This window comes from Scyliorhinus canicula, chromosome 6 (assembly GCF_902713615.1).
Source record: "Scyliorhinus canicula chromosome 6, sScyCan1.1, whole genome shotgun sequence".
NCBI lineage: Eukaryota > Metazoa > Chordata > Chondrichthyes > Carcharhiniformes > Scyliorhinidae > Scyliorhinus > Scyliorhinus canicula.
This window is the reverse complement of record NC_052151.1, coordinates 148409395-148436990: the sequence shown is the minus strand read 5'-3', so window position 1 is coordinate 148436990 and position 27596 is coordinate 148409395. Positions and strand designations below refer to the sequence as shown.

Here is a 27596-nt window from a genome sequence, read left to right as displayed (position 1 = left end):
AAGCATTCCTCAGGAGTTCAAGTATGCTATGATTGTTCCCATGTATAAATGAACAAAGGAAAAGGGTGAAAACCTGGGTGTGACTGGCTGTTGAATATCACTCCCTGTGTTAGCTGGTACGATTCGAGCAGAGATTCTATTCAACAGTCTGGTGAGTCACGTAGCAGAACATGTGCTGCTTAGAAGTCAAAGTGGGATCTGGAAAGTTAGAGGCACTTGCAGCATGACCTTTTGCAAATATAAAAAATATACCCTAAATGACAAATGCGATTCTGATCTTCCTTTGTTGACCTGACAAAGGCCTTCAGCATGGTAAACTAAGAGGTCTTGTGGAAAGTCTTGGCCAAACCTAAAAGTCCTGATAGAACTATCAAATTGTTAACAGTAGTTTCATGATGGAATGATGGCCAGGGTATCTGACTTATGGAATACACTGACCCTTTTGACATACCCAGTGGTGTGGAACAAGAGTGTGTGTCATCACCCCTGCGCTCTCCACCATATTCTTTGCTATCGTACTTTCTGGGGCATTTGAAGAAAATGTTGATGGAATATACATTCAATTCAGAACTCTTCGACGTAAGATACTGAAAACTAAGATATCAGAGAAGATGGTATGGGACTAATAATGCCCTTGTGAGCATGGTCTTCAAAGGGCCATACCGTTTTTCAAAGGTTGCAATATGGGCTAACCATCAGCTTGAGGAATACAGGGATGCTCCACCAACCACTACCAAATTCTGACTTTACCCCACCTACTGTAACTATCAATGGCAGAATTCGGAAGGCTGTCGATAATTTCCTCTATCTCGGAAGCACATTCTCGGGAAATGTTTGCATTGACAGTTTGGTCGGAAATAGTATTTGCAAGAGACTGTGAATGAAACGAAGTATCAATCACTTATGTCTGTTCATTCTGTCTCTTCCCGCCACACTCTGGTTTCATTACCCACATCACTCCCCTCCCTACTCTATTGCCTACCCTTCCTCTTTAACTTTGCAAATCTCCCCTCCTCGCTATACTGGCATCTTACAAAAAGCTGCAGCTGATTTGAGTGCAGTGCAGTCCACCAGTACTGAGAGTGTTACACGGTATCATTATTTTGCAAAGACCTTTCCATAAGGTGCTGCCCTTGCTGAAAGCCCAAGGAGGCGGATGTAAGGAAGGAAGCGAGCGGAGGAGCCTCCACACTCGTCCAGGTCCCGCCCGGTTTTGCAGCCGAGTACGTGTCGCGCGCACGACGTCAATATTCATTTCGAGGCGTATCCGGAAAAGCGCTTTGTATTTATTTAAATATTTATTTCAGCCAGGGCAAGAAAGCGGCAGCAGGCGGGAAGATGCAGCCGGATTCGGCGCTGCTGCTGCTCTTCGCCAATGTCAGCACCCTGGCTGTGTGCATGGTGCTCAAGTTGCCGCAAATATTCACAGTCGTCGCAGCAAAAAATGCCCGTGGACTGAGCGTCCGGAGCCTGATCCTGGAACTGACCGGGTGAGTAACAGGTCGGGGGCGCAGGGGGCTGACTGACAGGCGGCAGGTAATCGACAGGCAGCAGGTGATTGACAGGCAGCAGTGAGTGATTGACAGGTGGGGTGTCATTAACAAGCAGCAGTGGGTGATGTACAGACAGGCAGCAGGTAATTGACAGGCGACAGTGAGTGATGTACAGGCAGGGATGTGATTGACAGGCAGCAGGTAATGGACAGGCAGCAGGTGATTGACAGGCTGGGATGATTTATAGGCAGCACTGGGTGATTGACAGACAGCAGGTGATTGATAGGCAGTGAGTGATTGGCAGGCAGGTGATTGATAGGCAGTGAGTGATTGGCAGGCAGCAGTGGGTGATAGACAGGGTATGATTGACAGGCAGCAGCTAATTGACATTCAGCAGGTGATTGACAGGCAGTAGGTCACCAGTCAACAGTTCGAGTAAACAGGAACACTTAGAAGCTACTTTGAAACATCTACAAAACCATAACCTCTGAGTTAAAAAGGAAAAGTATGACTTTTTCAAGATATCCATAAATTATTTGGGCCACAGCATCGATACAGATGGCTTACACAAGGAACTGAAAAAGATGACAGCAATCTTAGAAGCACCACGTCCTCAAACTGTGATACAACTTCACATTTTTAGGATTGATCAATTGTGATGGTAAATTCATGCCAAATTTAGCTTCATGCCAAATTTAGCAACATGATTGAAGCCTTTACACACTTTGTTATGTGCCAAATAGATATGGCACTGGTTAGAAGAATGCAAAAGTGCATACGGTCATGATCCCATGATCTGTTGCGCGTTCAATTCCAACCCCACTTGACCCTGAGTCGCAACACAAGTGAAATTGGAATGATTTTAAATACCTGAGGACCTTGATTGTGCCCAATAAACTGCAGTCATCATGTTTGTAAAATTTAAACACAAGTAATCTTTTATTATGTACAGTATTATATTTAAACTGACAAAAATGTAACCAACCAACTCCTTTCTCAGCCCCCTTTCTAACTACTCCCAACTTTACACACAGACAAACAACACAGAGGAAAAGAAAATATTAATAAAAGGAAAAAGGATCTAGGATGGCTTCCAGTTAACATCTTTCTGGAGTTCATGCTTTGGTACTTCTTCCTTCTAGGTTTGAGATGTTTTTTTTGGTAAGGTTGTCTACATTCTCTGTAGATTCAAGATCATTTCAAGTTTATAGTAAAGATGTGCCAGACACTCAAGTTTTAGAACAAGAAAGCAGTTCTTTACTTCAGCAACGAGAGAGAGAGACTGCCCTCTTCACTTTCAAGGTCTAATCACTTCTGCCCAGCTCTCTCAGAAGCATCACACAGGAACTAATCGCTGTTTGTTAACGGGCAGAACACTGTCTTGACCAATCCACAGGTTGCCAGCGAGTCACTCGAACTTGACTTCCTCGAAACCTGGTCTTAAGATTCACTCGGCGCCGACAAGTCTGCTTTCCAAAATACAGAACAGGGAACACACTTCTAACTAGGAGTCTGCTTCAGCTTGAGTCCTCTGCTTAAAGGCACATTCCAATTATGGGACCAAAAATAATGAAAGAAAAGAATATGGAAACAAAGGAAATAAACAGGAAGCACTCTTACAATTCAATGAGATAAAAGATGCCTTACAGAAGTCAGAGTTGTTGGTTCATTCCAAGCTGAAGTTACACCTTAATTCTGATGGGTCATCCTATGAGGTTGTCTCACACATAATACCTTCAGGGGAAGAATGACCGATAGCATTTGCTTCATGCACTCTTACTAGCACAGATACGAATTACGCTCAGCTAGAAAAAGAGGCTTTGAGCATCATTTTCAGGGTAAGAATATTCCACCATTACCTTTACTCTTTTGACGGATCATGAACCCTTAGCGACAAACTATGGGCCTTATAAAGGTATTCCTTCTATCGCAGCTAGTAGGTTACCAAGATGGTCTTTGACATTGTCGGCACTCACATATGAGATCCAACATTGCAAGTCAGAGCAACATGCAAATTCCGATGTTTTGGCAAGAGTGTCACTACAACTCGTCATGACTCAGAAGAACAGTTGGTCAATGTCTGTATTCTCACTCACGGATACGGTATCTGTGACTTCATCTCAAGTTTAGAGATATATAAGAACCGATCCTGTGATGGGGAAGGTGATGGACATGGTCCAAAAAAGAACAATGTCAGACATTCATCAAAAAAATCGAAACCTCAAACCCTGCATCACACGAAGACTATTGACAGTTGACAATGGACTTTTATTACGGGGAATAACCATCGCTAAATTTCCAAAATCAACATCCTGGGGGTTACCATTGATCAGAAACTGAAGTGGACTAGACACATTAATACTATGGCTACCAGTGTAGGTCAAAGGCGAGGAATCCTACGGCGAGTAACTCACCTCCTGACCCCCCCCCCCCCCCCCCCCCCCCCGAAAAAGCCTGTCCACCAACAAGGCACAAGTTAGGAGTGTAATAGAATAATCTCTGCCAAGATAAGTGCAGCTCCAACAACACTCAAGAAACTCGACACCATCTAGGACAAAGCGGCCCACTTGATCGCTCCCCCTTCCACAAACATTCAAACCCTCCACCACCGAATAACAGTGGCAGCTGTGTGTACCATCTACAAGGTGCACTGCAGCAACTCACAAAGGTTCCTTAGACAACACCTTCCAAACCGACGACCACTACTATCTAGAAGGACAAGAGCAGCAGATACCCGGGAACTCCACCACCTGGAGGTTCCCCTCCAAGTCACTCACCACCCTGACTTGGAAATATATCGCCGTTCCTTCACTGTCGCTGGGTAACATCCTGGAACTCCCTCCCTAACAGCACAGTTGGTGTACCTACATCACAAAGACTGCAGCGGTTCAAGAAGGCAACTTCCCACCACCTGCTGAAGGGCAACTAGGGATGGGCAATAAATGCCTACCTAACCAGCAATGCCCACATCCTGTAAATTAATTTTTTTTAAATCCCAGTGATTATTCCTCCGTGGTTGCGTAGTAGAGCCTTCACTAACTACATGTGCGATACACTGGTGTGGTAAGGATGAAGGGACTTGCCTGCAATTATTTTTGGTGGCCAGAATTAGATTCTCAAATGGAAGAGAAAGTGGGGCAAAGTTAATCCTGTGCAAAACTGAGGAACACTCCACCTCTCCATATGTGGGAATGGCCAACACAGCCATGGCCGGGAATATACACAGACTATGCTAGTCCAGTCGAGGGGCACATGTTCCTAGTGATTGTGGATGTATATTCTAAATGGCCACAATCTTGATCGTGGAATCTACGATGACAGAACAAACTATTGAGAAGCTAGATGAAATATTCCCAAGATTTGGAACATCGGAGCAGGTCGTGAGTGACAATGGAACTCAGCTCACTTTGAAGGAATTTGAGGGCTACTTGAAGGGAAACGGTATACACCACATCAAGTCAGCTCCATACCATCCTGCAACAAATGTGTTGGGTGAACATTTCATTCACTCATTGAAACATTCCATCAGTGCACTGAAGGACCAAGGTACATTGGCAAGAAGAGTAAACACATTCTTAGTGTCTGATCGGAACACCACACATGCAACAAAACAGAGTTATCAGGAGGAAACTGTGAACACAGTGTGATTTGTTAATACTACCTGATATCTTTGAGATTGTCAAACAACAACGGATTGCCAAGAGAGAACAGAACTGTAAAAAGCGAGAATCCAATCAAAGAGAGCAAGTGCTCGCCAAAAGCAACACCACCAATGAGAAATGGGTATCTGCTGTGCTCCGAGCAAAGACAGTCCAATATCATACACTGTGCCCATGATTGCTGAAAGAGTTTGGTGAAGTCATGCTGACCTGCTACTAGCTTCACAAAGTGAAATCACTGAAACTTCTCAAGAAGCATTTCCCCTGGAAAATTTAGAAAGCGGTACTTCAGAACAGAGCCTGAACACAGAGACAATTGCAGAATCTGTTTCTGAGGACATTCCAATACCTTTACAGATGGACACTGGAGTAACTTCCCAGGAGGTACCACCTACTGACGTTTCCAAGGTCGAGAGCAGCTAGATTCTAGAACGTTAAATACAACCCACAAAGGAATACCATCCACCTGAGAGGCTGTCTTATTCAGTTGTGTGTGCGTGTAATATATATATACATATGTGTACAGAGATAATGCACAAGTTGAGTCATTTTTGGACTAACAAACTGCTGGTATGGCATCATGCGATCTGTAGTGACGCCGGCAGTGAATGGTTACATGGCTTCAGTTCTCCAACTTAGATTGTTTGAGCAATTTCCCTAATAAAATCTCTAAAAGACCCTCACATACCTTTATTCTTTGTGGCAAACTCAGAGATATAACACTTCTGAAAATGTCAATATAGTACACCCACCAGTTCCCCTTTTATTCACAGCATATGTTACTACTTCAAAGAGCTCCAATGAGTTTGTTAAACATGATATCCCTTTCACAAAACCATGTTGGCTCTGCCTGATTATTTTTCATTTATCTAAGTGCCCTTCTTTAACATCTCTAATAAAAGCTTCTAACGTTTTCCCTATGACAGACATTGAGGATACCCTCCATCGTGTTGCATGGCAGTACCACTGTGCTAAATTGGATAGACTTCGAGCAGATCTACCAACTCAAGACTCGGCAGCCATGAGGCATTGTGGGCCATCGGCAGCAGCAGAATTGTATTCAACCACAATTTGCAACCTCATGGCCCGGCATATCCCCCACTCTACCAGTCCCACCAAGCCAGGGGATCAACCCTGGTTCAATGAAGAGTGCAGGAGAGCATGTCAGGAGCAACATCAGGCATATCAAAAAATGAGGTGTCAACCTGGTGAAGCTACAACACAGGACTACTTGCCAAACAGCATAAGCAGCAAGTAAAAGACAGAGCTGAGCAATTCCACAATGAATGCTCTGCAATCCTGCCACATCCAGCGATGAATGGTGGAGGACAATTAAACAACTCACTGAAGGAGGAGGCTCCACAAATATCCACATCCTCAATGATGGAGGAGCCCAGCACCTATGTGCAAAAGACAAGGCTGAGGCATCCGCAACAACTTCAGCCAGAAATGCCAAGTAGATGATCCATCTCGGTCTCCTCTGGGGTTCCCCAGCATCACAGATGTAAAACTTAGCCAATACGATTTACTCCACATGAGATCAAGAAACGGCAGAAGGCACTGGAGTCTGCAAAGACTATGGGCCCTGACAATATTCCGGCAATAGTACTTAAGACTTGTGCTCCAGAACTTGCCGCACCCTTAGCCAACCTCTTCCTACAGCTATAATACTGGCATACCCGGCAATGTGGAAAATTGCCCAGGTCTGTTCTATGCACAAGAAAGGTCAATTCCAACCTAGCCAATTACCGCCCTATCAATCTACTCTCCATCATCAGCAAAGTGATGAAAGGAATCATCAACAGTGCTATCAAGTGGCGCTAACTCAGCAACAACCTGCTCATTGTTGTTCAGTTTGGGTTCCGCGAGGGTCACTCAGCTCCTGACCTCATTACATCCTTGGTTCAAACATGGACAAAAGAGCTGAATGCCAGGGGTGAGGTGAGAGTGACTGCCCTTGACATCAAGGCAGCATTTGACCGAGTATGACATCAAGAAGCCTGAGCTAAACTGGAGTCAATGGGAATCGGGGGGGTGGTAGGGAATTCTCCGCTGATTGGAGTCATACCTGGCACAAAGGAAGATGGTTGTGGTGGTTGGAGGTCAATCACCTCACTCCAGGAGATCACTACTGGAGTTCCTCAGGGTACTGTCCTAGACCCAACCTCTTAAGCTGGTTCATCAATGACCTCCCTTTCATCATAAGGTCAGAAGTGGGGATGTTTGCACATGACTGCACAATGTTCAGCACCATTCACGACACCTCAGATAATGAAGCAGTCCATGTCCAAATGCAGCAAGACCTGGAAAATATCCAGGCTTGGGCTGACAAGTGGCAAGTTACATTCGAGCCACACAAGTGTCAGGCAATGATCATCTCCTACAAGAGAGAATCTAACCTTCGCCCCATGACATTAAATGGCATTACCATCACTGAATCCCCCACAATCAACACCCTGGGAGTTACTATTGATCAGAAACTGAACTGGACTAGCCATATTAATACTGTGGCTACCAGGGCAGGTCAAAGACTAAGAATCATGTGGCAAGTAACTCACCTCCTGACCCCCAAAGCCTGCCCACCATCTACAAGGCACAAGTCAGCGATGGAATGGAATACTCTCCACTTGCCTGGATAAGTGCAGCTCCAACAACACTCAAGAAGCTCAACACCATCCAGAGGAAAGCAGCCGCTTAATTGTTCTTCCTTTCACAAACACTCAATCCCTCCTCCACCGACGAACTGTGGCAGCCATGTGTATCAGCTACAAGATGCACTGCGGCAACTCACCAAGGTTCCTTAGACAGCACACTCCACTAACATCTAGAAGGACAAGAGCAGCATACACCTGGGAACCCCACTACCTGGAGGCTCCCCTCCAAGCCAATCACGATCCTGACTTGGAAATATATCACCGTTCCTTCACAGTTGCTGAGGCAACCTACTGGACCTTCCTCCCTAACAGCACAGTGGGTGTAGATACACCTCTAGGACTGCAGCAGTTCAAACTAGGGATGGGCAATAAATCTGGCTGAGCCAGCAATACCCACATCCCGTGCATGAATTAAAAAAAAAGATTTTAAGTTAAATACCCTGTAGTTTCCTGATTTCGGTCTTCCTTTTTAAATGAACGAGTTATGTTCGATGTTTTCCAATCCAATGGAACCTTCCCTGAATCTAGGGAATTTTGGAAAATTAAAACAAATGCATCAACTATTTCATTAGCTGCTTCTTTTAAGACCCTAGGATGAAGTTCATCAGGACCCGGGGGACTTTTCAGCTTGCTGCTCAACAATTCCTTCAGTCTCACATCCCTGGTGATTGCAATTCTCTTGAGTTACTCCATTCCTTCCATCTAGCTAGCTTTCTCTTGCCTTCCTCTTCCTTATCAATCTTTTCATCATTCATTGCTGTTTTAATATTCTGTCCAATCTCCTGACCTGCTTTGCATAATTAAATGTTTTATCTTTAAGTTTGATACTCTCTCTAATTTATTTAATCAAAAGCTCCAGAGAAGGTGAAGAAGGTATTTGAGGAGTTTTATCAAAAGCTGTACAGGTCGGAGCCGCTTGGGGTATGAGTCGGATATGGAGGAGTTTTTGGAGGGTTTGGTGTGCTGTATGGTGGAGGAGGAGGATAGGGAGGGGTTGGAGGAGCTACCGGGGATTGAGGAGATTCGGGCGGCTGTAGGGAAATTGCATACCAGCAAGGCACCGAGGCCAGATGGGCTCCCGGTGGAAGTTTGCGGAGCGGCTGGTTCCACTGTTGGTGGAGAGATTTGGGGATACGGTGGCAAGAGTAGCTCTCTCCCGGGGACGGTGAGGCAGACTTTCATCTCGCTTCTTTTGAAGAAAGATAAGAACCCAGTGGAGTGCATGTCGTACTGGCCGATATCTCTACTAAATGTGGATGCCACGTTTCTTGCTGAGGTGCTGGTGCTCAGGTTCTGGAGTGTCTTCCGCAGGTGGTCAGTGAGGGTTTGTAAAGGGCAGGCGGTTGTCCTTGCATGTGCGGCATTTGTTGAACATGATGCTCTCCCCTTAAGGAAATGAGGAACAGCAGGTTATTGTGGCGTTTGATGCAGAGAAGACCTTTGAAAGGGTGGAGTGGAGTTACGTGTTTGCATGTTGGAGCGGTTTGGGATAGGGCCCAAGTTTGTATCGCGGGTTAAGTTGCTTTATAGGGAGCCCAAGGCGAGTGTCCATACGAACGTTCTGAATTCAGGATATTTGTTACATAGGAAAATGAGGCAGGGGTGCCCTTTGTCCCCTCTCCTGTTTGCATTGGCAATAGAGATTTTGGCTAACGAGTTGAGGCAGTCGGAAAGTGGAGGAGGATAGTGAGGGCGGGGGAGGGGTGGAACATAGGCATTCGTAAATGCCGATGACCTTCTTCCGTATATCTTGGATATGGTCCCCACGTTGGGAGATATAATGGGGCTGGTAACCTAATTTGGGGCTTTCTTGGTATATAAACTGAACTTGGAGAAGAGCGAATGCTTTTCGGTTTCTCCGCTGGGGAGGGCGGCAGATTTGGGGGGTTGGCGTTCCGTGCGACAACCTCCCACTTTAGGTATCTGGGGGTGCAGGTGGCTCGAGATTGGGCCTGGCTCCCTAAATTGAACTTTCCGAGCTTGGAGAGTCGGGTCAAGGCGGATCGACAGAGGTGGGATAGCCTCCCTCTGTCGTTGGCCGGCAGGGTTCAATCGATAAGGAATAATATTTTACTCCAGTTTCTATTTTGATTCCAAGGCTTGCTGGTGTTTTTGCCGAAGGTGTTTTTTCAGGAGATGAAGTGAATGATTACATTGTTTATCTGGGCGGGCAAGATAGCCAAAATTCGGAAAATGGTGCTTCAGAGGAATCAGCAGTCAGGTGGAATGGCGCTGCCTAATTTGATTTATTACTACCGGCCGGTGAACGCCGAGAGTGTGCTGAGTTGGTACGGGGATCAAGAGGAAATTTGGATTAAGATGAGGCGAGTTCATGTAAGGGGTCGGTGATGCTGGTGATGACGCCCCTCCCATTATCCCCAGGAAAATATTCTGGCAATCCGGTTGTGGTAGTGACTTTGAAGATTTGAGGCAATTTCGGCAGCATTTTAAGTGAGGGACGGTGTCGAAGATTGCGCTGATCTGTGCAAATGACTTGTTTGAACCATCTAGATTAGATGCGAGGTTCCAGGGCTGGGAGTGCATGAGAGTGGTAGGAATAAGGGATTTGTTTCTGAAGGAGTGGTTCGCAAGTTTGGAGGCATTAGCGGAGAAGTATGGGACCCCACAGGCTGAGACTTTACAATATATGAAGGTGCTGGATTTTGCGAGGAAGCTCTTTCCGACATTCCCGGTGATGCGTCCCACCTCGCTATTAGAGAAAGTGATGTCAGTGGTGGACATGGAGGAGAGGAGTGCCTCTTTTACAGGAGGATTCTGGAGGAAGATATGGGATTGCTGGAGGGGCTTAAGACTAAGTGGGAGGAAGGACTGGGGATAGCGCTGGAGGAGGGGGTGTGGTGTGAGGTGTTGTACAGGGTGAACACCACCAGCATGATTCTCCAATAATGGGGCTATGTCCCCATGCCGCCGTGAAAAGCGGCGCCAACCACTCTGGCATCATCGATCCCCAATAAGAAGGAATGCTCCCCTTCCTAGGGAGCTAGGTTACTGCCGGAGTGGTCCCCGCAGCTCCAGCCGGCGTAGAATGGCCCACACGAGTTCAAGCATGCGCGGAATGGCTGGCGTATTTCCGCGCACCCGCGCTACGGCCGGTGTATTTGCACACTTGCGCAGGGTTCCCTTCTCCGCGCCGCCCCCCGGGCAATATGGCGGAGCCCTACAGGGCCCGGTGCGGAGGAACATAGGCCCCCACAGAACCAGCCCGCCCGCTGATCGGTAGGTCCTGATCGCGGGCCAGGCCACCGTGGGGTCCACCCCCAGGGTCGGATCTCCCCCCCCCCCCTCCAGGACGGCCCCTGCAGACTCACCTTCCAGGTCCCGCCATGTGGGACCTGAGTAACCCACGCCCGGCGGGACTCGGCCAAACTCGTTGGCCACTTGGCCCATTGGGGCCCGGAGAATTGCCAGGGGGGGGCGCTGTCAACGGCCCCCGACCGGAGCGGTGTGGAAGGGGCCTGGCCAATCATGTTCACATGTTCTATTCTTGTCCTGATTTAGGAAAGTAGTGGGCCGCGTTCTGCAGTACCATGCTGGCAATCTTGCAAATAGATTTGGAGCCCAATCCCCAGGGGCCATATTTGGGGTGTCGGACCTGCCAGAGTTCTGGCCGGGGACAGGGGTGGATGTGTTAGACTTCACCTCATTGATTGCTCGTAGGTGGGTCCTGTTGGGGTGGAGATCAGCTTCTCTGCCTTGTGCTCCAGTATAGCTGGGAGACTTAATGAAATTTCTACACTGTGAAAAATTTAAGTTCACCTTGAGGGGGGTGATCGACAGGGGGTCTATTAAAGATGGCACCCGTTCATTTTGCATTTCAAGGAGTCGGTCACCGTTAGCTGTTGGAGATGGGCAAGGGGGAAGAGCATGGTTTTGGGGGAAGTGGAGGGGTGTTGTGGGTGTTTCATTTTGTATTAGTGATGTTTGCGGTGGGGCATTTTGTCTTTGTTATGTATAAAATGTAAAAAACAATAAATATATTGCAAAAAAAGAAGTTTTCCGTTAACCACAAATGGTGGGTCCTCTCTGTGGAACTTTTCTTTCTCATTGGAGTATATCTAGTCTGTGTATTCTGAAATATCCCCTTGAATGTCTGCCACTGCATCTGCCACTGAATCTCTACTGATATATCCCTTAACCTTAAGGGGCTGGTTTAGCTCACCAGGCTAAATCGCTGGCTTTTAAAGCAGACCAAGCAGGCCAGCAGCACGGTTCGATTCCCGTACCAGCCTCCCCGGACAGGCGCCGGAATGTGGCGACTAGGGGCTTTTCACAGTAACTTCATTGAAGCCTACTCGTGACAATAAGCGATTTTCATTTCATTTTCAACCTAATTTACCAGTTAGCTGTACTTTCATGCCCTCATAAGCGACCTTATTTAAGTTTAAAATACCAGTTTTGGACCCATTCTTCTCTCCCTCAAACTGAATGTAAAATTTCATCATATTATGGTCGCTGCTACCTTCACTATGAGGTCTCAATGGCATAGTACCAGGTGTGGTGTAGCCTGCTCCCCAGTTGGTGCCAGAACGTGTTGTTCCAAGAAACTATCCTGAAACATTCTATGAATTCCTCATCCAGGCCACCTGATTTTCCCACTCTATATGTAGATTAAAATCCCCCATGATTATCACTATACCTTTCCGACAAGTTCCCCTTATTCCTACCTTTGTACCGCACCCTACCATGGACGGGATTCTCCCAACGGGAGACTAAGTGCCGACGCCGTAGTGAAAACCGGAGTGTTTCACTCCGGCGTCGAAGGCCGCTCCTCGCCCCCTATTCTCCCACTCCCGGGGGGCTAGAAACGGCGCCGCGTCATTTACGCGCGCCGGGCCTTGGCGCCGCATAAAAGCGGGGCCGCGTTAATTACGCAGCCGCGTAAATGACGTCACCCGCGCATGCGCAGGTTGGCCGGCGCCAACCCGCGCATGCGCGGTTGCCGTCCTCCCTGCGGGTGCCCCGCAAGAAATGGAGGAGTGATCTTGCGGGGTGGCGGAGGAAAGGAGTGCATCTCTCAGAGAGGCCGGCCCGCCGATTGGTGGGCACCGATCGCGGGCCACACCCCTTTTGAGCGCCCCACCCGGTGCTGGATTCCCCCCCCCCCCCCCAACAGGCCGCCCCCGCAGCGTTCATGCGCTGTTCACGCCGGCAGCGACCAGGTGTGGTTGGCGCTGGCGTGAACACGTCATATTGGGCAGGCTACTCGGCCCATCCGGGCCGGAGAATCGCCGCTCGCCTGTTACAAACGGCGAGTGGCGATTCTACGTGTGGCCTGTCGTAAATCTCGGCGCGTTGGTTTGGGGGGGGGGGGAGAATCGGGTGCCGGGGCGGTGTGGCAGAACTCGCCCAGCGCCCCCGTGATTCTCCCACCCGGCGTGGGGGGGGGGGGGGGAGAATTGCGCCCCATATGATTACTGTTAGAGGGCCTATATATCATTCTCAAAGGTGACTTCTTGCTTTTATCATTTCTCATCTCCACCCAAAATGTTTCAACGTCCTGGTTTCCTGAACTTAGGCTATCCCTCTCTAACGTGAGAATACCATCATTAATTAACAGAGTCACCCCTCCGCTTTTTCCTAGTTTCCAGTCCATCCTAAATATAGCCTTAATTCAGGTCCCAATCTTATATCCTACAGCCATGTCTCTGTAATAGCTATCAGATCGTATTTATTTTTTTTTGCTCCCCACTTGAATAATTCTTGTACAAGGGGCCATGGTCAGTTTGCTCATTCACCTTTCAGCCCCACGCCCATCAAAATAAACTAAGAGAACCTCAAACCAATTGGACAATTGAAAAGGCTGAGGCTCCTGTACTCTTGCCCTCTGGGTCCATTTACCTATCTCATTTGCAGCCATACCCTCCTGTCCCTGGCCACTGACCAAATCGGGAAACCCTATCTTAAAGAATGCAACTGCCTCCTGGTAAAAAGCATCCAGTTACCTTTCCCCCCCCCCTCTCATATCTCATATTGTCTGCAGCTCAACCTCCATCTCAATGACTCGGTGTTGAAACCCCTCTAGCTGCAAACAGTCATTGTAGACATGTTTGCCCTGGATCACACTGGCATCCAGGAGCTCCCACATGCTACAGCCTTGACAGATCACCTGTCCTGCCATTCTTAATATGTTTAAATCAATTACTCAATTATATTATTCACTTAGCTATTTTCCTTTTTATATATTTTATTAAGCTGACCACCAGTTCCTGTAATATTTTAAACTTTGTGAATGGGATAGACTGTAACCACTTATCAGATCCTCACCAAACAGCTAGCTTCTTTCCCTGTAGTAGGGTAGGAACCAGTCGGTACAGGGTGAAAAAAATTGGATGAAAGCAATAGGAAATGAACACCTGCTTCTCCTGCTCACCAAACTCTTCCATTCACCAAACTCCCAAGTATGCAATCAGCTCCAAAGCTGCACTCATTTGCCCGAATATTTTTTTTTTAACTTTGCATTTATATTTTATGTTGCTTGATTCCTAACTAAAGCTGCAATTCTTCATTCTAGACAAGTTAGAAATGAACAGTGTGCTGTCATCTCCATCAGTTGAATAGTAAAGGTGCTTTCTATCTGTTTGTTTAAGTCTACTGGGAACACAGAATTGATATTAAAAATGTCATTTCATTAGGCAGGGAAGTAAAAGATCAATATGTTTTCATTATTTCCTGCTTTAAACAGATTTCAAAAATAGTATTCAAAAACAGACCTTTGTTAAGGAAATTTTGAGAAGCCCATTACAAAACCATATTTATTTCTGTCTAACTGTTGTATGCTTAATCTTTGGAATTATGCTTTTTTGTAACGAGCATATTCTTTTTTCATCACTTTGGAACATACTGGGCGAGATTCTCCGCACTCCCGACGGTGCGGAGAATAGCGTGGCTCGTAAAATTTTACGGCCACGCTGTTCCGTCGCCCTCCCGCTATTCTCCCACCCCCCCCCCCCCCCCCCCCAGGCCCAACTCCCGACACGAATCGCTGCCGCCGTTTTTTTACAGCCGGCAGCGATTCACAGCTGATAGATGGGCCGAGTTCCCAGCCCTTTACGGCTGTTTTTACGAACGGCAAACACACCTGGTCTGGCCGTTCGTAAAAACGGCCGTAAACACTCACATTTTATAACCATGGCACCGATTGGCACGGCAGTACCACGGCCGTGGCAAGGGTGCCATGGGCCCGCGATCGGTGGGCACCGATCGCGGGCAGCGGGCCCGATGCCCGCGCACCATTTTTCCTTCCGCCGCCCCGCAGTATCCATTCGCGGGGCGGCTGAGGGGCAACCCGGCCCGCGCATGCGCGGGTTTCGCGCAAATGCGCGATGACATCATCCGCGCATGCGCGGGTTGGAGTCTTCCAATCCGCGCATGCGCGGCTGACGTCATATGACGCGTCAGCCGGCGCTAACTCCGGCAAGCGAGCTTAACGAAATTCGTTAAGCCCGTGATGCCGGAGCTTACGGCGTCGGGCTGCTAGCCCCAACCGGGGACCAGAATCGGTTCCCGGTCGGGAAGGGGGGGGGGGGGGGGGGCTGGCGTCAAACCCGCCCGGGTTTGATGCCAGCCTTACGATTTCTCCCCATATGGGAGAATCTCGCCCTCTGTGCGTCTGGTCCAGTGAAATTGGATTGACAGATTTGAAAGTGAGTTTGCCACATGCTGCTTTGGTGATGGGGTCAAGCTGAGTTTTGGATCTCGGAGTAAAAGCAGAACTATGAGACTGCTCTTATTTCAAAGTTATTTCAAATGTCAATTCTTCTATCATTTGAAATTTTCATGCCAAAATGACATTGCATTACGTAAAATCAATGATCCATTTACTAAAAATATGTGAAAGTAATATTGATTGGCAAAATTAAATTTGTGATTCTGTCATTAACAGATCCAATTATGGTTAAGTGCTCCCTTTATAAAATTGTAATTTGAAGTATTTACTTTTGAACATCAGAGGTATTCAAAAATCTGAATCCTCATTGACTGCACACAAAACAGGCAGATAAGTCTTATCCAAAATCCCAAATGATGCAAACTGGAATAATTCAGATAAATTCAAATAGAAACAATTTAAACCTGATCCTAAAATATACCATCTCACTTTAACTACCAGCATTACTGTTTAATGCAACTTATACAGTGTTGGGCAAAATGAGTCACTTTAATAGTTGAGAACTGCAAGCTGAGTAACTCACTTTCTGGCTCCCCAAAGCCTGTCTACCATTTATAAGGTACAAGTCAGGATTGTGACCATAGTCCCTTGTACTGGATGACTGCAGCTCAAGAAGCTCAACATCGGCCAGGACAACACAGGCCACGAGACTGGCACCCCACCACCTTAAATATTCCCACCTTTTCCCACCGAGATGCAGTGGCAGCAGTATGTATTATATACAAAATGCACTGCCACAACAAACCAAGGCTCCTTCAGCAGCACTTACAAACCCTGTGGCACCTCACACCTATACGAACAAACCAGATGCCTGGGAACACCATAACCACCACCTGCACATTTCCCTCCACGTCACAAACCACCCTGGCACATATCGCCATTCCTTTATTATCACTGGGACTCACTGGGACTCCTTTCCTGATTACACTGTAGGTGTTCCCGCAGCAGATAGATTCCAGCAATTCAAATAGGCGGCTCGAGGACAATTAGCGATGGGCAATAAATTCTGGCATTGCCAGCAGCGCTCACATGGCATCAAAAGATTTTTTTAAATACCAACACACTACCTCTGGTTTCTCAGTCCATGGGATAAATTTGTCTTTGTGCAGAGTTAAAGAAAATTTCTATAATTAAACTGGCATTATAATCCAAAAGTTGGGCAGCTGCCTCACGGTGCTGAGGACCTGGGTTCTGTCCCGTCCCCGGGTCACTGTCCGTGTGGAGTTTGCACCTTCTCCCCGTGTCTGCGGGGGTCTCACCTCCACAACCCAAAGATGTGCAGGGTAGGTAGATTGGCCATGTTAAATTGCCCCTTAATTGGAAAAAAAATTGGGTACTTTAAATTTTTTAAAAAACAAAGTTAGGGGCGGTTATAATCCCAGGCCCTGTACTGTGAAAGGTTTTGAAATTCTTGGGAAATTATTTAATTGCATAAAAAAATATAAAATTAGACCAAATGGTTGGTTATTTTCCTCCTGGTATTCATTAAGTTATCAGGAACACTTTTTAAAATGATGTGTGATTAATCTTCTGCATTTGTTAAAAAGAATAATGGTAATACAGGCGATATGCACTTTTGCATAGAATGTAAATATTTATGAAGATAAATTTGATTTAAAGATGATGGACACTGTAACTATGACAAGCAGGATGGTTTGAAAACTGTGGTCTTTCCTGATAAGGTGTTTTTCATATTCAGACTTGCTTGGTGTTTCGTTGTGGCGTTCTGTATCGAGCTGGGCTAAATTTTTAATAATGAAGTAATTACAGTAAGCCTCTGTGAAAGCCTTATTACATTTAGGATCAGGGGGTATTTATGCAGAACATTTACTCACTGTTAAATAGATAGGTAGAGTCCATGACAGGGTAAATAATGCATGGTCTGTGGCAGGAGGGCAAGCTCTGAATTTTCTCATTCCTTGCACTTGTACGCTCTTTAGTTTAATTTTGTTTCCAAAATTAATCATGCTAATTTCATAAGGAACTTATGAATCTGGAACTTTATTTATGGAAAGATTGTCCACAGATCACAAGGGAAAGGTGCTGGCTAGATTTAGAATGGCTCAGGGTAGAATCAGCAGCCCTACACTCACCCCTGCAGCATCTCGACAACAAGGACTCGTATATCAGACTCCTATTTATTGATTACAGCTCCGCCTTCAACACCATAATCCCAGTCAAGCTCATATCAAAGCTCCAAAACCTAGGACTTGGCTCCTCCCTCTGCAACTGGATCCTCGATTTCCTGACCATAGACCACAATCAGTGAGGATAAACAACACTTCCACCATGTTAGTCCTCAATACTGGAGCCCCGCAAGGCTGCGTACTTAGCCCCCTACTATACTCCCTGTACACACATGACTGTGTGACAAAATGTGACTCCAACTCCATCTACAAGTTTGCTGATATCACGACTGTCGTGGGTCGGATCTCGAACAACGATGAGTCAGAGTAGAGGAGGGAGATGAAGAACCTTGTAGCATGAAAATGAAAATTGCTTATTGTCACGAGTAGGCTTCAATGAAGTTACTGTGAAAAGCCCCTAGTCGCCACATTCCGGCGCTTGTCCGGGGAGGCTGGTGTATGGACACTGTAACTATGACAAGCATGGTGTAATGACAATAATCTCTCCCTCATTGTCAGCAAAACTAAAGAGCTGGCCATAGACTTCAGGAAGCAAAGTATCATACACACCCCTGTCTGCATCAACGGTGCCGAGGTGGAGATGGTTGACACTTCAAATTCCCAGGTGTGCACACCACCAACAATCTATCCTGGTCCACCCACATCGACACCATGAAAGCACAACAGCACCTATACGTTCTCAGGAAGCTAAGGAAATTCAGCATGTCCACATTGATTCTTACCAATTTTTACAGATAACCCATAGAAAGCATCCTATCTGGCTGCATCACAGCCTGGTATGGCAAATGCCCGTCCCAAGACTATAACAAACTACAGAGAGTCGTGAACACAGACCAGTCCATCACATAACCTGCCTCCCATCCATTGGCTCTGTCAACAGCTCCCGCTGCTTTGGGAAAGTGGGCGGCATAATCAAACACCCTGGTCATTCTCACTTCCAACTTCTTCCATCAGGCAGGAGTTACAAAAGTCTGAGAACACATACTAACAGATTCATAAACAGCTTCTTCTCCGCTGTTACCAAACTCCTGAATGACTCTCTTATGGACTGAACTGATCTCTCCACGGCCTGTACCCCAGGAGCCACAGCCTGTACCCCAGCAGCCACAGCCTGAACCCCAGCAGCCACAGTACCCCAGCAGCCACAGCCTGAACCCCAGCAGCCACAGTACCCCAGCAGCCACAGCCTGTACCCCAGCAGCCACAGCCTGAACCCCAGCTACAGAGGGGAGGGGCGATGTGAGACCATGCTGGTCTTGCAGAGGCCCGTATGACCTCCTCCTGTGTTCTCTGCTCTCTCCCTCCAATCAGCCGGCAGTGGATCTAATTAAAACAGTGTCAATCTCAGCGGCCGGCTCACTTTGATCCGGAGAGGGAAGCTGCTCTCTCACTGAAACAATCAGCCGGCCGCTGAAGTTGACACTGCCGGCTGCTCTCTCCCTCCAATCAGAAACATTAAAACTTAAAAGTTGGATTGGAGGGAGAGAGCAGCCGGCAGTGTCAATTTCAGCGGCCGGCTGATTGTTTCAGTGAGAGAGCAGCTTTTTTCTCCGGATCAAAGTGAGCCGGCCGCTGAAATTGACACTGTTTTAATTAGATCCACGATGGGGGTTTTAAATTTATTTAAAAATCTATGCTAGCGCTTCCCATTGTGAGTCTACGGGGGTCTGACCTCTCCCCCCGGCCCCCCGTAGACTCTCAATGGGAAGCGCTAGCATAGATTTTTAAATAAATTTAAAACCCCCATCGTGGATATCCGCGGCTCGGATGCAACGCGGGTGGCTGTCTTGGACTCCAACACCCGCGTTATAAAGGGGGACTACTGTACTACACTCCCGTATGCTTCACCCGATGCCTGTGTCTATGTCTTTATATTGTGTATTTATGTATGTCCGATGTTTTTCATGTATGGTACGATCTGTCTGGACTGTACACAGCACACTAGTTTTCACTGTACCTCGGTACACGTGACAATAAATCAAATCAATCAGCCATAGCTGACACTCCCAGCTGAGTAAGAGGTTTGTGGGATTCATGTCCCACTCCAGAGATATGAGCACAAAATTCTAGGTTGATACTAGGGAATGCTGCACTGCAGAGATGCTCTCTTTCACATGAAGCAATGAACTTACTGCCATATCAGATGGACGTAAGAGATCTCATGGCATTGTCACGAAGAATATAAGGAGGGTCATCTCCAGCATCCAGGGCAATATTTATCTTTACCTATAGAAAGGACTTTTTTGAAGCTTATGTGATAGTCTGGTAAAACATTTCAATACCGTATTGAGGTCTTTGGTGGGGCCAGAGAATGAGGGAAAAGCATAGGTTATCCCCTTACCCAAATCTGGGGAACTATAGATCTGAGACTCTATCCTCTGGTGGGAAATTTAATGGAAATGATAGAATTTACAGTGCAGATGGAGGCCATTCAGCCCATCGAGTCAAAGTATGAGCTATTTTAAAGGAGCATGAGGGGATTAGCAACACAGTCTCAGAAATCAGTGGTCATCAGTGCTCAGCTGGTCCAATTCTGTTGACAAGATGTCTGGAATGATAGCAAACATCGCCAACTTCGTTCTCCAAAAGCCTTTTGATGGGATGATGTAATTCAGAATGTGTGTAAAACTTAGGTGTTATAATGTGTGTAGAGGTGAGTTGGGAGGCTGGAGCTAAAATGGAAAGATAACTAGGCTAGGGGGGCATAAAATATTGGTGACACAGGAATTCTGAATTGGATATATATCTCTCTGTAGCCTGTCCCAAGAAATCTGAGACGTAAAAGTTATTAATGGAGTTTTCTAATGCCCAATTCATGAATCTATTGTTTCAGTAAAAATGATTATGTCTGTGTCACTTAATGTCTACAATTTAACTTCTGCTGACATGTCTTTGACAAAGTTGTGTTTCAACATTTTCTAATTACAATTCCTATGTTCCCAAAGACAGGGATTGACGATTTGATAGTGAGTGGATTTATGAGTCAAAATTGTTGAGTAGAGAGAAGGACACCTAACATGGATGAGCGGCGAAAGTCTCCGACCCCCCGCAGGGGCGGAGAATCGCCCGGGACCGGCGAAAATCCCACCCCCACCGTGACCGAATTCTCCGCCACCTGGGAAATGGCGGGGGCGGTAATCGTGCCGCTCCGATCGCCGTGCTCTCCGCGTCGATTGGCGAGCCCCCTGCGGCGATTCTCCGGCCCGCAATGGGCCGAAGTCCCGCCGCTGAGAGGCCTCTCCCGCCGCCGTGGTTTCAACCACCTCTGGTGGCATCGGGATTGGCAGTGTGAGTGGGCCCCCGGGGTCCTGGGGGGGGCGCGGGGCGATCGGATCCCGGTGGGTGCCCCCACGGTGGCCTGGCCCGTGATCGGGGCCCACCGATCGGCGGGCGGGCCAATGCCGTGGGGCCACTCTTTTGCTTCCGCCGCCGCCACAGCCTCCATCATGGCGGAGGCAGAGAGAACCCCCCTACCGCGCATGCGCCGGTGGTGACGTCAGCGGCAGCTGATGCACCGGCGCATGCGCGAACCGGCAAAGGCCTTTTGGCCTGCCCCGAAGCCAGCCGGCCGGCCGGCGTCAAAGGCCGTTGGTGCCGGGTTTGGCGCCAGTCGGCGTGGTGCCAACCACCCCGGCGCGGGCCTAGCCCCCCACCTTTGGAGAGGCCTGACGCTGGAGTGGTTGACGCCACTCCGCCAAGCCGGGACCCCCCGCTTGCCGGGTATGGGAGAATCCCAGCCCAGGTTTGGAAACATAGAAAATAGGATGGAAGTGCATTCCAAGCACTAAGCATAGGTTATCCCCTTATCCAAATCTGGGGAATATAGATCTGAGACTATCCTCCGGTGCGAAAGTTAATGGAAAGTATGAGCTATTTTAAAGAAGCATTGGGGATCTGCAACACAGTCTCAGAAATCAGTGGCCATCAGTGCATTCCAAGCACTAAGTGCATTCCAAGCTCTCAACGTGTGATTTCACTGCACTTACCTCTCTTTGATGTGGTCAATGTTTACAAAACATTGAGGTCTCACCACTTAGGCCACTGAACTGTGAAGGGAGATGAATGACTCAAAGCTGCAGATGGTTTTTATGAGCTGTCAATTACAGACCACTACTAGAAAGCTATGAATGACCTGCAGCTAATGGTTCTTTTGGAACCATGGCAGGCACAGCTGCTCCCCTTCAAGGAATGGACACCTGGAGCTGCAAGTTAAGTATTACAGTAATAATACTTCCCGCTGCCTCTGTCTGGACTGTGGGGGGAGGAGGGGATTGAGCCTATGGAGGGGGTTCCTTTACGTGGGTGGTCCTATTATTGCAGGGATCCCTGGGATGTGGGGTTCCCTTATTGCAGGGGTCCCTGAGGGGGGATACCCCATTACAGGGGTCCCGGTAGGAAATCTCCCTATTACAGGGATCCCTGTGGGGGTGGGGTTCTCCCTATTACATGGGTCCCTCTGGGGGGGGGGGGGTGGGGGGGAGTGTCTGGTAGAAGAGGCATGGGCAGGCAGTGCATTGTTGGGGGTAGGGTGGCCCTCATGCGCACGGATGGTCTCTACCAGTGTGGCCCTGGTGTGATGGACCTCGCGGTGGGCCAAGATCCCCCTTGGCCCACCGTGAGGTCCACCACCTCGGGTCCACGCTGGTAAAGATCACATGGGATCTGCAGCCATGTGATTCCCAACCACGGGGACTGGAGAATTGCGGAAGGCCGGAGCATAGGGCGCTGGGTCCATTAAATAGATGCAAATGACTCATTGCATTTATTTCCATGTTCCCGCTGCCGTGCGCCGTGAATTTGTTTCCGTCGCCAGCGGGGGGGGGGGGGGGGGGGGGGGGGCGCGGATTTGGCTCTGACACCTGAATCTCTGTCCTACTGGGAAACGCATCCCGGGATGGAGAATCCCGATGACAATGTTTTGTGTAATCGAGCAGGGTTTTCCAAACCCAGGGTAACAACCTACGCATGGGTCACGGGCGAATGGCGGGAGGATCACGGAGTGATCAGTCATTGCGTTCCCGATCGCGGGAGAAGTGGCCAATCCCGCTGCCTGCTTTTCAGAATGCTGGCCGTGACTGGCCTAAAGGCGAACACTGGAGCCTTCTGGCCAGAAGCGCAGCAGAGAGCAGGTCATGCGCCCGGTACATACACAAACGTCATGCACCTTATAGGTCCATGCTTTGGCGCAACATCATGGAGGAGAGATTCCTCCATTTTGGAGCTGCCAGCAAGCAACTAACAGGACTGAGTGAAGAACTGAAGATGGATCATATTGTAATAAGGAAGAGAGGGCCAGATATACACACAGGCCAGGATCTCACAATTGAATCTGCTGGAGAGAGCTACGCAGGAGAGTCCATGGCAGAACTAAGCAGTACTGGTGTGAGCTGTGAGCAGTATCCAGAGCTCCAGGACCTCTGGTGAGCAAAACAATTAAGAAGAAACTGAAATAGGGAACAAAGCATTATAAAGATGATTTTTTGAGGCATGGCATTGTTAATTTTGCCAATGCAGATGAGGATACAGAGCCCATGTGTGATATATGCAGGGAAGTGCTGGTAAATAAAAGTTTAAAAGCCTCAAACGTCAAAGGCATTTGAAGATTAAGCATGGTGGTGGGTTTGAGCTCAGCCATCTTCATTTTTTACAAAGTTTGCAGCGAGAACTTAAACCGACAGCTGAAATCCTTAACAGAAATGTAACACTGAATGACGAAGCAAGTGAGATTGTGAGGACCAAGCAGGCTCACCTGTCACATGAAAGCTAAGTGGAAATAGTGTGCCATGAAGTTCGGCCAGCCTCGGTCGCGAAGGTTGGCTGCTTTGTCAAAGTGGGTCCTGGGGAAAAAAAGTTTAAGAAACACTGTGGAGAATTCCATAGGCTCACCACTCTCTGTGTGAAGAGATTTGTCCTCATTTTAGTCCTAAATGGTCTATTCTCAGATTGTGACCCCCTGACTTTGGGCTCCCCTGCCATTGAGAACATACTTACTGTATCTACCCTGTCTAGTCCTGTTAAGACTTTTATAGGTTTCCATAAGATCCCCCTCAATACTTCTAAACTCCAGGGAAATAATTCTAACTGACTAAACCTCTTCTCATACATCAGTCAGTCTTGGCTGCACTCCCTGCATAGTAAATACACCCTTCCTCAGATAAAGAGACAAAAACTGCACACACTATTCCGATGTGTGACTGGGTTCTCCACACCACCAGCCGTGTGTTTCTCAGTGGTACGACGCTCGCTGGAGGTGGGATTCTCTCTTCCCCCCCCCACTTGTCAATGGGATTTCCCATTGAAGCCACCCCACACTGCCAGGAATTCCACGGGCGGGGATGCGCTGCCAATGGGAATAGTGAATCCCAACAGTCGGAAAATTTGTCAGTGGTCTCACCAAGTCCCTGTTGAATTGCAGCAGGACATTCCTGCTCCTGCACTCGAATCCTCCCACTATGAAGGCCATTTTCTTTCTTTACCGCCTGCTGCATCTGCATGCTTACCTTCAGTGACTGGTGTACAAGGACACCAAGGTCTCATTACAAATTCCCCTTCCTCAATCTGTAGCCATTCAGATAATAATCTGCTTTCCTGTTTTTGCTACCAAAGTGGATAACCTAACATTTATTATCCACATTATATTGCATCTGCCATGCATTTGCCCACTCATTCAACCTGTCCAAATCCCACTGAAGCATCTCTCTATCCTCCTCACAGCTCACCCTCCCACCCAATTTTGTATCATCTGCAAATTTGAAGATATTTTGTCATTTCAGGAGGGGTTGGGTTTCTCTCCGGCTCTGTCAGCGAGTTCCCACCGCTATTTATGGGATCCCAAGGGAGTTTCTCACCAGGCTAGCCCAGAATTTCTTTCAGCACTGGGGAGATGAACATGCTGGCCAGACCAGCTCCTCAGGGATTGGGCCACCATTTTGAAAGTATGCCCCAATCTCGAAGTGAGCTTGAGCCTCCCCCATACCCACAGGCAATGTCACCCCTCACACAAATGGGCATTATCCCACATCCTCAAGTGAGGACACCTTGCTATGGAGTCACTGAGAGACTCCTCTCTAGGCCTTTCCACGCCCCCCCGCTGGGTCCCCTCGCTTTCAGGACCCCAACCTTTCACTCCCTAAACCTTCCCAAGTCGCCCCCCCCCCCCCTTCATTCCCCCTCATCCCTCCTTTCATGGACATGGCCTCAGACCCTAACCCTTGGCACTGCCACTCTGGCACGGGCACCCTGGCAGTGCTCCTGCCAGCCTGGCTGTGGCACCTTGGCAGTGCCAGAGTGGCAGTGCCAAGGTGCTAGAATGGCAGTGTCAATGTGCCCATGTATCGGGGAGAACCATGGTGCCACCCTACCCTGTTCCTGAACAGCCAAGTGCCTCTAATGACCTGGGAGACTCCCCAAGTGCCATTCCGCCTGGTCCACATTTGGGTCTAACCAGGGAGCTGGTTAGATGCGGCCTCAGCATAGTTAATTGACACTGCCGGCTGCTCTCTCCCTCCAATCCAACTTTTAAGTTTTAATGTTTCTGATTGGAGGGAGAGAGCAGCGGGCAGTGTCAACTTCAGCGGCCGGCTGATTGTTTCAGTGAGAGAGCAGCTTCCCTCTCCGGATCAAAGTGAGCCGGCCGCTGAAATTGACACTGCCGGCTGATTGGAGGGAGAGAGCAGAGAACACAGGAGGAGGTCATACGGGCCTCTGCAAGACCAGCATGGTCTCACATCGCCCCTCCCCTCTGTAGCCCTGTATTCTAAAATTAACCCTCATCGTGGATATCCGCGGCTCGGATGCAACGCGGGTGGCTGTCTTGGACCCCAACACCCGCGTTATAAAGGGGGACTACTGTAGTTACATCCTCAAAGAATTCCAATAGATTTGTCAAGCATGATTTCCCTCTCGTAAAAACATGCTGACTCTGTCCGATCCTGCCACTGGTTTCCAAGTCCCCTGCTATTGAAGCCTTTAGAATGGACTCAAGCATTTTCCCCACTGCTGACGTCAGGCTGACTGGTTGATCATTCACTTTTTTCTCTCTACCTCCCTTTTTGGTGGGGCTACATTAGCTCCAATCCGTAGAATTGTTCCAATTTCTATCGAATCTTGGAAGATGCATTTGGGAGAGAGTCAAAGAGAGAGAGAGAGAGAGCTTGTGGTTTGGGAGTGAAACAACATGAGGTTCAGAAAGAGAGAGTCACAGCATCAAGTCAAAATTGGACATTGAAATCTCCTGCTGATTACTGCTTACCACACTGCCTCAGCTGATGAGTGGGTACTCCTTCAAGTTGAGCACTACTTGGGAAAAGCACTGATGGTAGGAAGGGCGCAGAAATATTCCAGGTGCCAAGTAACTTTCACGCCAGTGTGCCTGGCAGTGCCCACCTCCAACATGAGCAAGTCTAACCACCTCTTCTTGACATTCAATGGCATTACCATCTTTGAATTCCCACCATCAACATCCTGAGGTCACCATTGACCAGAAACTGAACCAGACCAACCATATTAATAGCGTGGCAACAAGAGCTGGTGAGAACCTTGGAATTTTGCAGTGAATGATCCGTCACCTGACTCCCCAAACCCTACCCACCACCTTCAAGAACAAGTCAGGATGGAATACTGCACCCTGTCTAGGTGAGTGAAATTCCAACAACTCAAGGGCACTTAGGGCTGGGCCACAAACTCTGGCCTAGTCAGTGGCACCCTCATCCCACAAATGAATGGAAGGGGGGGGGGGGGGGGGGGGGGGGGGGAAGAACAGCATCAACTTCTCCACTCTGTTCATGTCTGGCCCTCATCTTTAGAACCATTTCAGTCATTTATTTTCTTTATTCTCTCCAAAGCTTCCCTGTTCTTCCTAAAGTGTGACACTCCATATTGAACATAATTCCAGCTGGGACCAAACTCGCATTGGTAGGTTTGGCATAACTTCTTGGCTTTTGTGCTCGATGCTTCTGTTGATCCATCTCAGGATTTCCTTTGCCTTATTAACCGCTTTGTTAACTTGTCCTGCCATCTTCAAAAATCTGTGCATAAACACCCCAAATTTCTCTGCCATTGTATTCCCTTTAAAATGAGACCATTTCTTCCTCCCAAACTGCATCAGCTCATGCATTTGTGTTAAGATTAATTTGTCATGTGTTTGTCCGTTCCACCAGCCGCTTTATGCCCTCTTGAAATCTACTGCCATCTTCTCCACTGCTGGCTGCATTCCCAAATTTTGTGTTATCTGCAAATTTCAAAATTGCACCATGCAGTCAAAACATTTCACTGAATTGCCAGCGCTTCAAACTGTTTTCCTAATTGGTAACACAATTATTAGAGAGACAGCGTGCATTCCTTCTTTTAAAAAAACAGTCACGTTGCAATATTCACTGCACCAAACACATATCCAGCAAGCTTAATTTTTGAACAGAATTGCAACAATGCATATGTGGAGGAATTTTCCAAATGAATTAATTATCTGATTGGTGCACTGAAATTTTAGAATTTCCTGTAAAGTCATTGTAATTTATTTTGGCGCACATGTAATTTAATAGAAATGGGAAACGTAAAGACATTTAAACTCCAACATTGATCCAGTAAGTGAATAACCTGGTATTCCCTTGGATAACGAGCTCCGTCAGATTGGACTTTCTGCTGTTCGGGGCATACCCACCTGGCGATAATTTGGTTATCCATCTTCCCTCTGACAAAAAGCATCTTCTGCTTGAGTCAGAGAAAGTACTGTGAGGAAGCTTTAATCACCCTGGGCGGGATTCTCCGTTCCTGAGACTAAGTGTTGACGCTGGTGCAGGAACCTGGCGCCGAACCTGGATCGATTCAGCAACTGTGGAGGGGCCAGCACAGGCTCCATGTGGAACACAATCGATTTCAATGAAAACCGGTGCGGGATTCGCCGGGTTTGTGATTGACACTCAGGAGGCTGACAAGCTGCAGCTGCATATACACTTATA

At 47.8% G+C, this 27596-nt stretch overlaps 1 protein-coding gene across 1 annotated transcript in view; it reads left to right on the top strand.

Moving 5' to 3' along the window:
* Nucleotides 1-1208: 1208 nt before the first annotated feature.
* The window catches only part of slc66a3 (solute carrier family 66 member 3), a 69425-nt gene continuing 43037 nt past the window's right edge, over nucleotides 1209-27596 (top strand). Inside the window, exons 1-2 of the mRNA XM_038800256.1 lie at nucleotides 1209-1223; nucleotides 1308-1490. Coding sequence (XP_038656184.1) covers nucleotides 1339-1490 — 152 coding nt within the window. The 5' untranslated portion in view covers nucleotides 1209-1223; nucleotides 1308-1338. The remainder of the gene's footprint in view (nucleotides 1224-1307; nucleotides 1491-27596) is intronic.